General features: G+C 36.4%; 2 protein-coding genes across 4 annotated transcripts in view; one reads left to right on the forward strand and one right to left on the reverse strand.

Moving 5' to 3' along the window:
* Nucleotides 1-12,380, forward strand: part of LOC137628855 (uncharacterized) — a 24,326-nt gene extending 11,946 nt beyond the window's left edge. Inside the window, exons 2-6 of one of the 3 annotated variants that reach the window (XM_068360102.1) lie at nt 2,461-2,521; nt 2,633-2,794; nt 4,399-4,772; nt 5,356-5,485; nt 6,530-8,661. In XM_068360102.1, the coding sequence (XP_068216203.1) occupies nt 2,461-2,521; nt 2,633-2,794; nt 4,399-4,772; nt 5,356-5,485; nt 6,530-7,305 (1,503 nt within the window). In that variant the 3' untranslated portion in view covers nt 7,306-8,661. Of the gene's footprint in view, nt 1-2,460; nt 2,522-2,632; nt 2,795-4,398; nt 4,773-5,355; nt 5,486-6,529; nt 8,662-10,528 lie in introns of those variants that run through there. The other 2 variants (XM_068360101.1, XM_068360100.1) reach the window with 2 other exon arrangements.
* A 254-nt stretch (nt 12,381-12,634) lies between these two features.
* LOC137628446 (uncharacterized) overlaps nt 12,635-17,500 on the reverse strand; it is an 11,260-nt gene continuing 6,394 nt past the window's right edge. Inside the window, exons 2-3 of the mRNA XM_068359595.1 lie at nt 16,361-17,500; nt 12,635-14,401 (exon numbers count right to left, since the gene is read on the reverse strand). The exon at nt 16,361-17,500 is cut by the window's right edge and continues 199 nt beyond it. Coding sequence (XP_068215696.1) covers nt 14,353-14,401; nt 16,361-17,500 — 1,189 coding nt within the window. The 3' untranslated portion in view covers nt 12,635-14,352. The remainder of the gene's footprint in view (nt 14,402-16,360) is intronic.

Below are 17,500 nucleotides of genomic sequence, written 5' to 3' on the forward strand. Positions count from 1 at the left end.
CAAAAGTGACATATGCACATACAGAGTTGGATGGGCATATCGTAAGTGATTCCCTGTGATTCCATCCAGGCCCGGGGCACTATTTAACGAAAGGGATTTTAAAGCATCTTGAACGTCTTTAACGGAAACAATTGGTATGGTGCTTTCTTCATCTTCCTTTTCCATCGATAAAGACATTTTTGGATGGTTCGTGCCTTCCATAATATGAGCATAATGATTCGTCCAACCTTCTGCTATGTTTAACTCTCCCCTTATTCCATCAATACTAACCGGTAGTTTGGTAGTTTTCTTTCTTATTTTGTTTATCGTTTTCCAAGGATTTCTCCTGCTCATATCTCTAGCGATTTTTCCTTTGTTGTTTTCGTCTTCTTGCAGACTTTGAGTGCCTTTTTAAATTTTTGTTTAGACAGGACCATCTCATCGTATTGCACACCCGATCTCGGCATTCCCATTTCCTTCCATAATAGATACTTTTGTCTGGCTGTAACGTGGTGTAATTTGACGTTTTCATTCCAGCCTGGTATTCCATGACTTTTATGTACCTTTCCGGTATTTCTTGTATCCCCACTCTTAATCAATGCCTCAACAAGATCGACAGCAAATGTTTCAATTAGAAATACATGGTTTCTGTCTCTGCATCCCTTGTTCTACAGACAATTGCCTCAACAGGAAGCTCTATTTCTTTTAGTGTCTTCTCGCTTCGAACTTTATATTCATCATTATTTCTAACCTCCTAAGTTATTCTGCGATTATTGGTCCCTGCTACTCTGTATGCTGAAAAATCTTGTACACAAAGTTTAAAACCCAGAGGCCTGTGGTCTGAGCCTATCTCCTCGTAAAAAACCTTAAAACATCGAAGTGCACTCAAGAGGGAGTCAGGGCACACGACATTGTCCAGCCACCTCGTGTGACCCGTAGCATCGCTTACCCACGTGGGCCTTGACCCACGTATGGGTATCCTGTGGTAATGAGGTGATGTCGGCTGCACAGCAGTCGTATTCATCACACCACCCAAATAATTCTGCACCAAATTCAGATGAAATGTGAGCGTTAAAATCCCCTACAGCAATAACAAGATCATTCTGATGTTCTTCAAATAGACATTTCATTTTCCCTAATTTATTTAAGTATTCCTCAGTATTAGAACCGTTATAATAGGGCATATAACAATTGATAACCCTTATCGTGCTACCACCTAGACTAATATCTATACATAAAAAGCGTTCATCTCTTGTGGATATTTTTCTGACATACGGAGAGATCTCCTCATGAACTAAAAAAGCTAGACCCCCACATGGCCTTCCTCTCACCAGAGCTTGACTTAGGTCTACTGGTGACGACGATATGGAATCAAAGTTAATATCAATATTGTTTAAAAAGTTACTCTCCTGTTGTGGCAAAAATGTTTCTTGCAATGCTATTATCTTATAGTTATTACATAAATTTTTTACAACATGTACATTTTTCCTGACAGATCTACAGTTAAAAGTTGCTATATTAATTGAAGCCATGATTAATTTCTTTTTTCGTACCATTTCCTTACCATTACGCCTTTTGGCCAATTAACAGACTGGAAAAGGTTAGTTACTTTACACTTTTCAATGCTCTCGATTGATATTTTAAAGGAAACATAATTGTCATGTTTCGCTTGGAGTTTCTGACATTGAACTGAATTTTTACCAGATACATTTATGACATGGATTTTCAATTCATCTTCATTTACAAGAGGGCTTAACCTAGACACAAAAAGAGAAATATTGGTGAGAGGTTCAGCTGCTAGTAGACCGGTACCCTCATTGGTTCCTATCACTGCAGGTTTTCTTCTTAATAACACACACACACACACACACATATATATATATATATATATATATATTTATATATATATATGTATATATATATATATATATATATATATATATATATATATATATATACTGTATATATATACTGTATATACATATATATATAAAGTATATATAAATATATATATATATGTATATATATATACAGTATATAATATATATATATATATATATATATATATATATATATATATATATATATATATATATATATATATATATATCTCTATATATATATATATATATATATATACATACAGAGGGAGGTTTTTTCTTCGGATTTGCAACAAGGTTTATAGGGTAAGGTTACCAGTCTTACAAACCGCTTATAGTTGATCACAGTGGGCCAAATTAATTACTTAATAAGTTTACGCAGAAAGGGCTCACTAGTAGCACGTCAAACCTCTGAAAGATGCAACCTTTCATGATTCATTCACCTAAGGTGAACCTTTTCAATCTCTGCATAATTCTGCACATTTATCCTTCATTATTATTATTATTATTATTATTATTATTATTATTATTATTATTATTATTATTATTATTGATATGTGCCAACGACCTTTCTTATCTTTTCTCATCTTATCTCTTACAGAATGAAGAATTCCATATCAACCAGCATGGCAGAGAGACCCCAGACTCCGAAGACGTTTCAGGTAAAGCGCTGAAAAAACCCTAATATCAAGTCCTTATCATAAACAATTATAAAACCATAGAAATTTGAAACCTTTGAGAAAAATAATAACCTTTGACCTTATGTCATACAGCAGACCCCGCTCGTGATCTGACCCTACTGAGGTCACGGCCGAGCCTTGGAGACGGTGGGGGCATTGGTGGAGCCATCTGGAGACTGGGAGGATTGATTCCCTTATTAGCTTCGAAGTTAGTTGATCAGTTGGGTCGTGTCAGGAAGCGCCGGAGTGCAGCAGGTATTGTTTATTATTGTTGTTATTATTAATGTTGTTGTTGTAGTTTTTATCAACATTAATGTTACTGTTATTATTATCAACATTATTATTACCATTATGCTTTATGTCATAATCAATCTATCTTCTCAGTCATTTATTATTATTATTATTATTATTATTATTATTATTATTATTATTATTATTATTATTCTTCATATCATAATCAATCTATTTCTCAGTCATTTATTATTATTATTATTATTATTATAGGTAGTAGGTTGGCCAGGGCACCAGCCACCCGTTGAGATACTACCGCTAGAGAGTTATGGGGTCTTTTGACTGGCCAGACAGTACTACATTGGATCCTCCTCTCTGGTTACGGTTCATTTTCCCTTTGCCTACATACACACTGAATAGTCTGGCATATTCTTTACATATTCTCCTCTATCCTCATACACCTGACAACACAGATTACCAAACAATTCTTCATCACCCAAGGGGTTACTGCACTGTAATTGTTCAGTGCCACTTTCCTCTTGGTAAGGGTAGAAGAGACTCTTTAGCTATGGTAAGCAGCTCTTCTAGGAGAAGGACACTCCAAAATCAAACCACTGTTCTCTAGTCTTGGGTAGTGCCATAGCCTCTGTACCATGGCCTTTCACTGTCTTGGGTTAGAGTTCTCTTGCTTGAGGGTACACTCGAGCACACTCTCCTATCTTATTTCTCTTCCTCTTGTTTTGTTAAAGTTTTTATAGTTTATATAGGAGATATTTATTGTTGTTACTCTTCTTAGAATATTTTATTTTCCTTTTTTCCTTTCCGCACTGAGCTATTTTCCCTGTTGGAGCCCCTGGGCTTATAGCATACTGCTTTTCCAACTAGGGTTGTAGCTTAGTAAGTAATAATAATAATAATAATATTATTATTATTATTATTATTATTATTATTATTATTATTATTATTATTATTATTACTCACATGATAAAGATCTATATGCATTTATAGATTATATAGAAGAGACAATCTGTGTGTAAAAGAACGAAAGTGACAAGGTAATACCTATGTCACTATAGTTAAACCTCTTGTAAAGATGTCGTTTAAAAAACAGATAAAGGGTATAATTGATATATATATATATATATATATATATATATATATATATATATATGTATGTATATATATATATGTATATATATATATATACATATATATATATATATGTATATATATATATATATATATATATATGAGTGTGTGTGTGAGTGTTCTACGAACATGCATAAACCAGGTTGAATAATGTAGTTATAAGAAAATATACCTTAATATTGATTACATGAAAATCATTATTTAATATGAAGTAAGGGTACTCTATTCCCACCCTCACTCTCGATCTCTTCTGCGCTTCTTCGCGACTCCTAACTGTTCTCAGATGACCCGTATAACCAATGGTTTCAATCTTGGGTCGTACCATAGCATATATACATTAAATTTCCATAATCTATAGATGACCTATGTAGCCTTTTGATTTGTTCCAGACGAAAGTATGTAGATTATTATCAATAATGGTGATAATAAGGACAGCATCAAGAGTAACATCTCCACTGACCCTTTAATTATGATTCCAGAAGCCCAGCCGGCCCCATCTTTCCCGGTCCTCAAACAGCACCATCTAAACAATATCGCAGATCTGAACCTCTACTACTCTGGCCTAACAAATGGAACAAAAGACAAGCGGCCGTCACCCGAAGACATTAAGATGCACAGGAAATATCTCCTGGATCTCCTGGAGGTGCTGAGACGCCCTGGCGTGAGCGTGGAAGAAGTCGAAACATTGACTCAAGCAGGTCATTTGGTGTCTTCATCGTCAGATATTTCGCCTCCTGTCGGAGGTGGGGAAATGGGTTCGACTGGTGAGTCTCCAGCTGTTCCTCTAGACGACTCAATGGACTCGGACTCAAGGGTTCACTTTGCGAGCAGACTTGGAGAAGTTCCTTCTGGTGTAAGTATATCATTATCATTATAGTGATTATAAGTACAGAAGTACAAATAGTAATAGTAGTACAGCATCTGTGACCATAAAATCCCTGTAGAAATCCAGTTATGCCAATTAAACATAACTTGAGTAGCTAGATCCGCCAATTTAGCTTATCTTTTGAATCACCATGTGAGGTAGCACAGCTCAGTTCATCATTCTTAGAGAAAGATTTGGGAGACACTATCAAGAAAAAAATTAAGAAGAATGGTGACAATTCTTTCCTATAAAAGAAACATTCGTATGTTATCCTTCACCATAAGATAATGACAGATAAAAAGCGACGATGTTAAGACTGTGTATGTCCCTGAAAAGGGTGCTCGTCAAAATACTTTGGTTGACAACTTCAGTGGGACATTTAATATTTAGTGAAGATGATATTGAAGAGAAAATGAGATTTTCAAGCAAATGAGGAGAAAAAATAAGATATAGTGAAAGAAAATAGAATTAGAGCTAAAAAAACTAACAAAAGCACCTGGGGTGCCGTTGTACAGGCCTCAATTTTGAACCTAGACCAAAATTAGTGCTGATTCTCATTGCAATGTTCCAGAACGCTGACTTCCAGACCATAGGCGTAGAAGAGGCAGCTCTTCTTCTTCACCAGTTCCAGACGCAAGGCAACATCAACCGTCTACTTCCAGGTTTTCCAAGACAACAACAGAATTTCCAGCAACAACAAGGTGGGAATTGGAAATTACTTTAATATTGCAAAGCTTGAAGTGGGCGGATTTTGTTTGATGCTTATTGTCTGTGTCTGTTTGTTTGCTTGTAACCATTTGCTTGTTTTTTTTTTTTTTTTTTTTTGTACATAAGAAAAACTTATTTCAGATAATATTTGGATTAGGTGTAAAAAACTCAAATGGTACTAACATAAACATGAGTATATGTGTATACACATAGGCACACATTATCTGTATATATATATATATATATATATATATATATATATATATATATATATATATATATATATATACGCACACACACACACACACACATATATATATATATATATATATATATATATACAAACTACACACACACACACACACATATATATATATATATATATATATATATATATATATATATATATATATATATATACATACATATACATGATATGAACTAAAAAGGAATAATGCTTTCAAGCACATATAACAATATTACTGTTGGTATGTACTGTATATTAACATGTAAATATGTATTGGATTTTTTAACTGCGAAAGTAAGAGATCCTGGCTCAAAAGAAAAGTTTTGATTAATTGCATATAACATTTTTGATTAATTAACCTGAATTACTATGCTGTGTGGATGAATTAATCCTCAGAATTGTGTATATACTGATCCCTTTAGTTATGATCTTTCAAACTGCTTTTGTAGACAAACTAACTTTGAAACGTAGGTCGATTTGATCTTGATTAAATCTAAAGTGAATTTAGTTCACCAAAATCCTTGTCAAAAAGATTTCCTCTTAATATACTACTAACATTTAATGTAATGAAATCTGTATATTGAGAATAGAAATAATTCCATATTTCTTTTAGCTATTTGTCAAACAAATTAATGATGCTATATTGATATGGTTCTTTTGGGGTTCCCATTTTCACTTTAGATAATCATAGATACAAGCAAACTTTATTTAACATATCCTTATCTCAATTATCTAAAAGCAAATGAATAAAGTAAGTTTTGAAGACTTTCCCACTCCTATCTTCCCCCAGCATCCAGCCCTCTGGTGACTCTGGCCCCTAATGCCTTTCGTGGTCCTCCTAATTTGTCCAACATGGAACAACAGCCACAGCCTACCCTTGGAAGCCAAGACGACCAAAACGATATGCGTTTGGCTCTTCTCACAGCAATCCTGGCTAACAGAGTTCAACTTGGAAGCCTCGACAGGCCAGCACTGGACGAAAACTCTGGCTCGTCTGTTATCCTTGGGGAACCAAGCCAGTTCTCTAATCACGAGGCCTTAATCAGCTCCATCTCGAACGGAACGCAAGATAACGCGCAGCCTCAGGTACTACTGGTTGACAGGCTGGATTTCCAGGGGATACAGCGACCAGAAACCCTCTCAAGTTCCTTCCTCCCTCTCAACACAACCGACAATCGACTGGGAATCGTTCCAGCCACAATCCAAAACACCAGAATAACTACTGAGCTCACAACAGCCTTCACCAACTTTATCAACAACATTGCCGATGCCATTACCCAGTTCATCACCGATTTGCAAGCAGCTATCCAAGCAAATCCGGCTGTAGCCCTACTTCTGTTACTCCCTCTCCTTTTCCTGCCATACCTGTTTAATAAATTTCACGGTGGTGGTGGCTACGGTGGAGGAGGGTACGGGCACAGGAGAGTCTTCTACCAACCCAGTCATTCCAGAACAGTCATTGCGGAAGAACTTGCAAACAAGATTCTGAGAGACATTGATGAATACGAAAGGCTCTTCATGACCGAAGACGATTATTTGTTGGACAGATCTGGAGCTGTGTCCTGATCAGGAGAGTATTCCAGCAGCCCAGTTATTCTAGAAGCATCATGACATGAATAATTGCTCATAAAATCCTTAGATCATCGATAAATATGAGAGGCTTTCATGGCTGGTCCTGTCTCTTAATCAGGATTATTTTTCGAGTGTTATATGTCTTCTTTCATCTACAGCCAATGACCTCAAAACAAGCACCTGCATTTTATGTAGTTCATTAAAGACATAGCAAATGTTTTGTTGCTAGAAAATGGTATCGCATCTAAAGAAGTTATTAATAAACCAGAAACTAGGTACTTTCAAAAGTCATGAGTGAAATACAAACTAGAACTTATGGATGTGATCATATAAAAGGAAAATATACATCTTGAAGTGACCTTACTTAAAGAAGCAGGATTCTACCAAAAGCGCATCTTCGAAACTTCTTACATGTAGTGATCTCTTGTTGTGACTCAACACATGACTTTTCCTTCTCTTTTGTCTTTATAAGCATAAACGGGCTAGACTGCCCAAAGCGAGGAAGGTCCCAGAAGGGAAATCTATAATGGACTAACCAACAGTTAGAACAATTCCGGAAATACTGAAGAAGGCAGACTATTCCACAATATGGAAATAAATGGTAAAACTGATTGACTCTTAACCTTGCAACTCTGCAGAGACACAAATCTCTTTAACCTGAACTTAACGAGTTTTTATTAATAAAAGGAGACATTTCCTTAGTGCAGTCCAAAGTGATTTAAGAGATTCATATAGAAACCCAGCCTACTTTCTAGTCTTATCCTGGTGATGATGTGAATAGCTCAATCAAAACTTTAATACTGTATCGTTTTTAGTTTTGAAATACATATTGATAAAAACTTGAAATGTAATGCGTATCCTCTGTGATTCTATTCGATCTATCAACTCTTAACAAAAAGGATTTGCATCAGAATATCTTCATTTGTAACTAGGCACTGATAAGAATGGATTCATGAAACAATATATTGTGAGTTTTCAGGATTTGTATCAAATGCTTTAGAATGCCCCTCATGGTTTGGTCATTACATAGACGTGTGGTCACAAACGAATGCCATGTAGTAAATGGAAACGAACAACATGTGATCCTAACTAGGGTTGGAAGGGTAATCATTATTAGGTTCTGTAACAATATCAATATTACGCATTGTTTAGCCCCTAATATGATCACACGATAGCAAGTTATTTTAGCAGGGAACAAGTACCAGAACTCAAAGGCCAAATAAATGCAGAAATCTAAAACATGTTCATGCTAAGATAGTCACTTGGGTTTGAAGGCTTATAGTTAACTAATTAGATCAGGGGTTTCTAACCTGGGGTACACGTAACCCCCGTGGTACATTTTTACTCTTCATGGGGTACATTGGATCTGAGAGCATAGCCAACACTGTGCAATACATGATATAATCTGTATTAAGACTGAATAATAGAATTACATCATAATGTCAATTTCCCTGGTTCGTTTTTTTCAGCTTCAATTTTAGGGGTACACAGAACAAAAAGTTTAGGAACCCCTACCCTCGACAAAAGACTAAGCCTTAAGACCAAATGCATAATGTCTTTGAAACTGAAAGTACAAAGACTTCGAGGACAGGCACTTAAATGTCTGATCAGCACCCAAGCTGCTTTTCATACACATAAGGCCTGGGTAAGTAGAACATTGGCAGATGATGAATCAGTCGGTAGACCTAACCATACCCCTCAACTAGGAAATACCCCCTCCGTACTTCATGGGGTTAGTAATTTCAAGTTCCGGTAAGAGTCTGTCAGGTTTATATAAGAGCACGAAATAAATATTGGATAGACATAGAAAAAGTCACTGACATTAATGATAACAGTTACAGAAAATTGCCAAAAAATGCAGGAGTTAAGTGAAATAGGCTGTGAGTTACAGTGTGACTTTGACCTGAAATTATCTACATTCTTGTATCTTTTACCAAATTTGTTTAATCATTAAAAAATACAGGAAATGTTAATATTTGGTGAAAGCTATAAAGCCATATTTTTCGGTCTTTTATGATTCCAAGGGATAATATAGGTCGTTATTATACTTTATGTCAAACTATTTTTCTTAGGATAACTTAATGAGAGCCCCACTAAAGGCAACATCCATTAAAAATAGATAAGAAAAATAATTAAACAATAAAGAGCTATTGGTTACTCTTTCGTAGGTAATTTGACTTACACACATTTTTCTTCTGAGAAGTTTTAAATGTATCTGGAAACTCCAAAACAATTAAAGAATAGCTATTGCACCTTAATAAGAAACTAATGTGGTAACGTCCCAGAATGGTGAACGCCAGACTGGGGTTCGAGTCCCGCTCAAACTCTTTAGTTTCTTTGGTCACTACAACCTCACCATCCTTATGAGCTAAGTATTGGGGGTTTGTGGGAGCCTTTAGGTCTATCTGCGAGTCATCAGCAGCCATTGCCTGACCCTCCTTGGTCCTAGCTTGGGTGGAGAAGGGGCTTGGGTGCTGATCATGTATATATATGGTCAGTCTCTAGGACATTGTCCTGCTTGATAATGCAATATCACTACCCCTTGCCTCTGCCATTCATGAGCGGTCTTTAATCCTTTAAAGATGTGTCTTTAAACCCCAAAGGCCTTAAGGAAAAGATGGTTTGGTTTCATAGAACAAACTAAAGATTTTCATCCAGCTCATTTAGAGATTCATCTTTTTGTGGCTACAGAAATAACAGTTGTGAATCTTTTAAAGCTTTTGTAAATAGATAATTGAAGGTATGTAATTAACTTATATTTTGTTCATATAGAATTGATTTTATAAATTTGTAAATTTATTTTTGTTCCTTTGCATGCAAGATTTTCAGATGAAAATTATAATCTTAAGATGTCATATGATCTAAGATATTTATATATATATATATATATATATATATATATATATATATATATATATATATATATATATATATGTATATATATATATATATGTTTATATATATATATATATATATATATATATATATATATATGTATATATATATGTGTGTGTATGCATATATAGTTAATGTTATTTGAAATTAATATTCTATAACCCAAGATTCTAAGAATGCCTTTGTATTACCATGTTGACATTCCTTATGATTTTTCATCATTGTTTACACAGTCATCATATCATTCGATAAACATTCCTCATAACCTCATAACTCACGCTATATACCTCAGTATTTTCAATTTTAATTTTCATTCCCCCAGCAGTAGAAAGGATGGGAGTGGCTGCCCAGAGCCCCCATGATATCAATGACGTTCTTCTATCATCTTCTCGAGCTTCAAACTTTGGACCAACTTTCTTCCAACCTCCTGCCAGCACTGGACATCTTTCAGCTCATCACTATTCTTTACTACCGTCTGAGCTCTCACTGCCTGTGTCTTCAAATCTTCGGTCTGCAAACACTAGAGAAGAGGTAAACAAAGAAGCAGCGACATCCAGGTTTGGACAGCTCCAGGCGGATGTTCATCCAGGAGGAGAGACTTCTCGACCGTCCAGCATTTTACATAACCTCCCCAAACAAACGGCCTTGTTAGATCGACAGAATATCCCCGACCTGATTGAAGGCCTGAAAGCCTCTCCAACGTCCCCTCATAAAAGTCAGTCGTCTATTAAGGACCTTATTAATAAATTACCGGCTGACTTCTTCCTGAACTCCAATTTGTTCAGCGATCATGAATCTCTGCTCAATGCCATTCGCCTCTTACAGGAATATGATAGTATTCAAGGGGCTAACAATCAACCTGCAGCTGACTCTTTCATGTCTCATTCACCGAGCTTAGTTGATCTGACCGTCGCTGACCCAGGAGTAGCTGCAAGCAGCGCAAGTCAGCTGTACAATCAAGGGTACTTACAGCAGGGCATTACAGCACTGAGTCCAGAAGTCTATCCAACAAGGGCAAGCCAGCTAGCCACAACCAGACTCACAACTGAGCTGAACACAGCCTTTCAAAACCTTGTAGAAAACATAACAAAAGCCATAACAACCTTCCTGGAGGATCTTGCAACTGCCATCTCTGAAAATCCGGCTCTGCTTCTCCTTGGGCTCATTCCCTTTGGTCTCCTCGTCTTACATCTTTACCACCAATATGGCGTTCCATTCAAGAATCCTGGTCATAAAGGAGGAGGATACGATTCTGGAGGATATAACTCCGGTGGACAGTCATCATATGGAAGACTTTCGTTTGTAGGTAGGAGCCCTCATGAGGATGCAGAGTCCCTAGCAAAGCGTATTTTAGCAAATATTGACACCTTTGAGAACTGGGCCAACACTGAATTTTCTAAAAAGTCACGATGACCCAGGTAGTTTTAAACATGATAATCAATAGAGGCATTAAGATAAATTTATGCTCAGAATTAGGAACAGCACTTCAGCAATAGTTAAGGAGATGAGTTTTAGTAAGACTTCTTCCCTACCGTTATCCCTACATTAAGGTGTCGGTTGCCCGACGCTTCCTCTCCAATGCCTTCTATAAAAAGGCATCCTCTTCCACCAAACCTCTTCTCTCCATATCATCCTTCACCTTATATCACCATCTAATACTCTGCTTCCCTCTTGATCTTCCAGCAAGCAATTCTTGCAAAATACGCAGGAATAAGATTTTTGTGTCGCGACATCCCATCGAAGGGTAATGCCATTATATATAGGCCTCGTGGCAAATGAAGGAAAGTTCCTCCTGTGGCTTTTTCAGTTTATACTTATCTTCAAACAGGGGCATAGCTAAGGGAGGACAGAAGAGGGCCTTTTTGAAAATGGTCCCAGGCCTCCAAGAGAGTAGGCCTGGCACCAAAGTAGGTCAGAAAATAGAGGTATGTAAGTATCATACTACCAACTCACCATGGTAAGGGGGAGTGAGCCTCTTTACTAACTCAGCCCTAGGTCCCTAATTCTCTAGCTATACCTCTGTCTTCAAATGAGGGCTGTTAGCCTTAAAATAGCAACTATAATATACATGAGGGCATTGATTGCATGATATTGTATAAAGTATATAAAATTTTCTTACCCTTGTTAAATATAGTAAGACATTTCATTAATCCAGCTTTATAAGAATACGTTAAAGTGATATTTTACGTATTTTTGTAGATATTTAGATGTACATTTTTATTCAAAAAAAGGAAAATACTGAATGGTGAAATGAATAAAAAATTATTTATTATCAAATATTATTATTCATTCCTCGTGTACTTTTTTTCAAAGGAAATTGGAGCATTATATCACATCAGTTTCCTTTGATCATAATTAATCAATTGTCATTAATAATCCACAACACAACATTTATACAAATTTTTAGATCATTTTATCCTTTGTAAACTTCAGTAACGGAGAAAATCATCAATTGAAAATAATTCTAAATGTTCAACTCTTTTCTTCCATGATTGGACCAGCCAGGGTCTCTCTCTCTCTCTCTCTCTCTCTCTCTCTCTCTCTCTCTCTCTCTCTCTCTCTCTCTCTCTAACCTCAAACAGTTTAATAACTTAAAGGATGTAAATACATTGATTTAAATATTTACTGGGCTTTAAGCTAAGACTATGAACAACTCTGGGCTACAACTAACTTAAATATATTTTGTAACTACAAGAAAGGGCAATGACCTTTGGCTTTGCAACGTCAAAATCCAGAAAAAAAAAAAAACAGTTAATGTCTATGAATGTTTTAGAAATCCAAAACACCAAAACTTTTTCTTTCAAACAAACAACACAAATGTTGTTTCACTGATACAGAAATAAACATCTTTGGATAATACAGAACTTATTCACTTCTCCAGCAAACTGCCGTCTACTCTTGCTAATGACTGGCACTGGAAGACGAGAGAATTATTTTTATTACATTTATTTTGACACAGGGGATGAAGTTGCAGGCCTCATGCCTGGAAACAGAAATAGCTGTTACTTCGATCATGGCAACAAGGATCGAACTGGCAAGCGACATTATCAAAGTTCACCACGCTGTCCGTTTAGTCACAAGAGGATGTATACATCATTTTGAAAAATCTCAGAACATTCTATCAGAACTCTGGGTAAACTTACATGATGTTCAGCTATAGAAACTGAGCTTCGTATTCTGTATTCTGTATTCTGAATTCTGTATTCATGTATTCCCTGATCCCGACCACGGAAAATCCTGTTAATCTACTGTAGTCTCCAAAATACCATAGAAAAAATTAACAACAGATTCAGCTGTTCACTTAAACGTTCACCGAGACAGGAAATTTCAGTCTGTACTTAGAAGTCACACATGACTTTTTAGTTTAATCGTTTACACAAAACCAGCAAATACTTTCCATTAATTTTCATGGAAAGCAATTTTCCTGTTGCATAGTATTTTCCTTGCTCATAACCATACCATGTTTTGTACGTATAAGGTATGAGAGGATTTATCCAAAATATAATGCCTAAACTATTTTGAATTCTTGTTTCGTATGTCTTGAAAGAAAGGAGCTTTCTTTACTCTTTCTTTCAGTTCAAGAACTTCAGATTATTGTCATTAGATTTAGCCTCAATCTACTTTATATCTAAATTTTTCAAATTCCACTAAATGAAGATTCAAAGTCCAAGAACTCTTCTCATCACAGTGCAAATTGTTCTTTACTCACACACCTCAAACAGTTTTAGGAATGGCCACCTACATATTAAAAGATGTAAATAACCAATACAACCTAAATGCTCAAGAAAAGATAAAACTCAAATTCCTTGATAATGTCCATAATTATTTGACCCTTAGTCCCAAAATAATTTCTCTTATGTTAAATGTTCAAGTCCTAAAAAGAAATCAGTTTAACTATTAACGATTAACTATTATTTCTCCCCTGATTTTGGTCTCCCTGTTTCTTCTAATCCTAGACTCCTTGAAAATCTTTTTCTATCACGTCTAAGAGAATACATGCCACGAGTTGAGAAGAATTTTTAGTATCAAGAAAAACCTTCCGCTGTTAATTCAGTTCTGGTGGAGATCCCATTGTGCCTATGTACAATGCCTGTCTTCTTCTCTTCTCTCTCTGTAACGAAGATCTTTTCGTAGCCGCATCTGCGTCTAGTGAGTCCTCGTCAGACGTAATCTTCTTCTTAGTTCATCTGGAGTCCTGAAAGAATTAAAAGGGCTTTAGCAAAAGCAAGTTTCTTTGGATAAAATATCTAGTAATATTAGAACAGGTCCAAAATGTGCATAAGCTTTCTCTAATGTACAGTAATTGATCTAACTGTACCACAAATGCTATTTTGAGATTAGGTTGGTAATTTCATCTGATTATTTCATATATATCTTCGTAGTATGTCCATAATCAAAGTATCTGAGACTATTATTTATTGCTACATCATAATTGATTAAATAAAAAGTAAGAATAGCTACTTCACTGTTTACCACAAAGTAGTAAATAACTAATAATAATTCTCTTATGCAAATTTTTAAGTCAAACGACAGTAATTTCTGAGGTCTTCTTTTCTATCAACAAAGAAGATATTTTCTTCTACCTACTAGAGTCAATAACTTTGCTTCAAACACTTTCAAGGTGTATTTGGTGCAGCAAAGCAATATAAGAATATATATATATATATATATATATATATATATATATATATATATATATATATATATATATATATATATATATATATATTCAGCAACATGCTAATAGGATCTCATTTGTGACATGAGTTGAGCTTCAGTTGAAAGAAAAAAATATATTTCAGTTACTGTATGTCCTCTGCAGTCTTATAAGGGTGTGGATCTATCTCTGGGAATAGTGTTGTTGTCTACGTCAGTCGAGCAGTGAATGCAGTACCAGATGATGAAAGAACTGGAAACCTTCTTTAAAAAAGGCTAAAATATATTCTAATGTACTATACTGTGTACTAAAGAGGGTAGCATAGCATTACATAGAGTAAATTTCTACAAAGGCTTATATATGAATTTTCCTATAGAGAGAAATCATAGTTACTTTCAAACATTGAAATACTCTAGAAGAGTTTTGTCTTAAAATATCCCTAGAACGTAAAAGGTTTAGTCAAATTTAATTCTTTACCATGTTGTCTGAAAATCACAAACGCTTATTGAAAATATGTAAAACTATAATACTTAAAAATCAGCAAAATATATCTTTTTTATTTGAAAAAAACAAAAATTACTCAATTTGGTTACTTTCATTGATATAAATACTTAGTTTTTATAGAAGAAAGACCTGATTGAAGACTATTTGGTGCAAGTTAAAGAAAATCAGTCTTTTATATACAGAAACTAAACATATTCAGCTATTGTTTTCCAAACTAGGAGTTTGATCGTTACTATTCTCTGGCTAAAAGTGTGATTGATAATGAAATAGTGTTTTTCTACGCAAGATAGAAATGGCATTAGAGTGCATAATGAATGCGAGACATCAGTGCTTTGCCCTTCTTGTGCTTGATATCATTTACAATGGCAAGCTTGGTGTACAGTGTCGACTATACCGTCGGATATCTGCGTCAGTCGATGGTCACTGTCTGTGTTAGTCTGCTATCACTTGTGGTGGCCGGTACCATTGCGGGTCAGTGACCGCTGGACCCGGTGCTCCATTTCTGCCAGTAATCTCTCTGACAACCCAGAGACTTCAAGTGGTGAAAAGTAATGACTAGTCAAAGAAGCTGATCGCCTTCGTCTTCGTCTCCTGCCAGGTCCAACAAAGACTGGCAAAAGAGCAGCAAATGTGGCTGGTATCAAACCAGCCCCAACTGCAGCCATTACGGCATAAGGATTGTCTAGAAAAGCCAAATCTTCAGGAGGTTTTTGTGTGGTTGTTGTTGTTGTAGTGGTAGTTCTGCCATTTGTGACAGGGGGGCGTATAGTTGTGGTGGTTGTGGTAGTGGTTGTGGAAGTAGTGGTGGTGGAGGTGGTGCTTGTGGTTACTGTATCATCTGGCAAGGGTTCGTCTTTAAGAGTTGTGGCAGAAAGGATTGAAAGAGGAATGGTCACTTTATTAAGTCCTGTAAGGTTGTCAGAGGACTCTGGTGCATTGGATTTAAAAGGCAGGCTGATGGACAATGGTATCGCAGATAAAATTTGAACATACCCGCCGTCAGTTTCAATCGTCTCGGGAGGGCTACCAGGGTTGGCGCTTGGGACTGACACCACATGAGGCTTGTTTACATCAGAATCTCCAAATGCAGAGAGGGGCTCTCTGTCACTAATACCAAGGACTGTTAGACTGGCTTTTGTGTGATGAGTGGCTGGTGGCAAAGGACCAGAAGAAGAGGCCTTTTCATCACCAGGAATACTGAAAAGACCATGATCTAATCTAGTACTGCTTGATGAAACCTTCACCCATTCGCCGGTTTGCTTATCTAGTTGTGAGACAGTTGACACACCATAGCGGTTCCACACTCCATCGTATGCCGTAGGCCGTGTAGTGGTCCTAATTGGTGAGGGTCGTCTATGTGGATGCCGGATACCTTCATCATCATAGCCCAGTGGTGAAGGCAGTTCATGGGTATTATGGCCATGAAATTTATCATGGGTCAATGGCCTTATCTCTCCCCATTTGATGTCAGGTTTTCTCATTGGCAGATGGTTTACAGGGCTTCTTGTAGTAGAGTCAAAAGAAGGATATTGAGTGGGAAATTCAATTGGCCTTCTTAATGGCAACCCTGGCATTGGCCTGCTTGTGGAAAAGCTTGGGAAAGGACTTTGAGTTGGGAAATCTGAAATTGGATCAGATACTTGATATTTGAACACCTGACCTCTTGAAGGCTGGTTTCCTGGCCTGTATTCAGAGCCAGGCCAGTAATTTTTGTTGTTAGTTCCATAGGCTCTATCAACACTGTGGTGACTAACGCCTGCATGTTTGTTGAAAAACTTGGTGCCCTCGTTTTCTTTTATCCGCTCAGGGCTACCACTGGCTTCAAAATTGTCATCGTACTGGAATCCATTGTAGAGCCCAAATTGGGAGAGATACTTCTTCAGCTCCAACTTCGTGAACGGTATAGAAGGCGGACTGATAGTCGTGGTTCTAGCTGGGATGATAGCCGTGCAAGACTGGCCTTTGGAGCATTCAATCTTATAGAACTGGATGTTAGGATTCACGCTAATTTCGCCTTTGCCAGGACTTTCCTCTGACTGGGACAGCAGAGAAAACGAGCCTTCCGTGAATTCGTCTTTTTTTCCCTCGTCAGCATTGGAGTCTTTCTGAGGGTCTGTTCTGAGACCCAGAGGC

Source organism: Palaemon carinicauda, chromosome 36 (assembly GCF_036898095.1).
Source record: "Palaemon carinicauda isolate YSFRI2023 chromosome 36, ASM3689809v2, whole genome shotgun sequence".
NCBI lineage: Eukaryota > Metazoa > Arthropoda > Malacostraca > Decapoda > Palaemonidae > Palaemon > Palaemon carinicauda.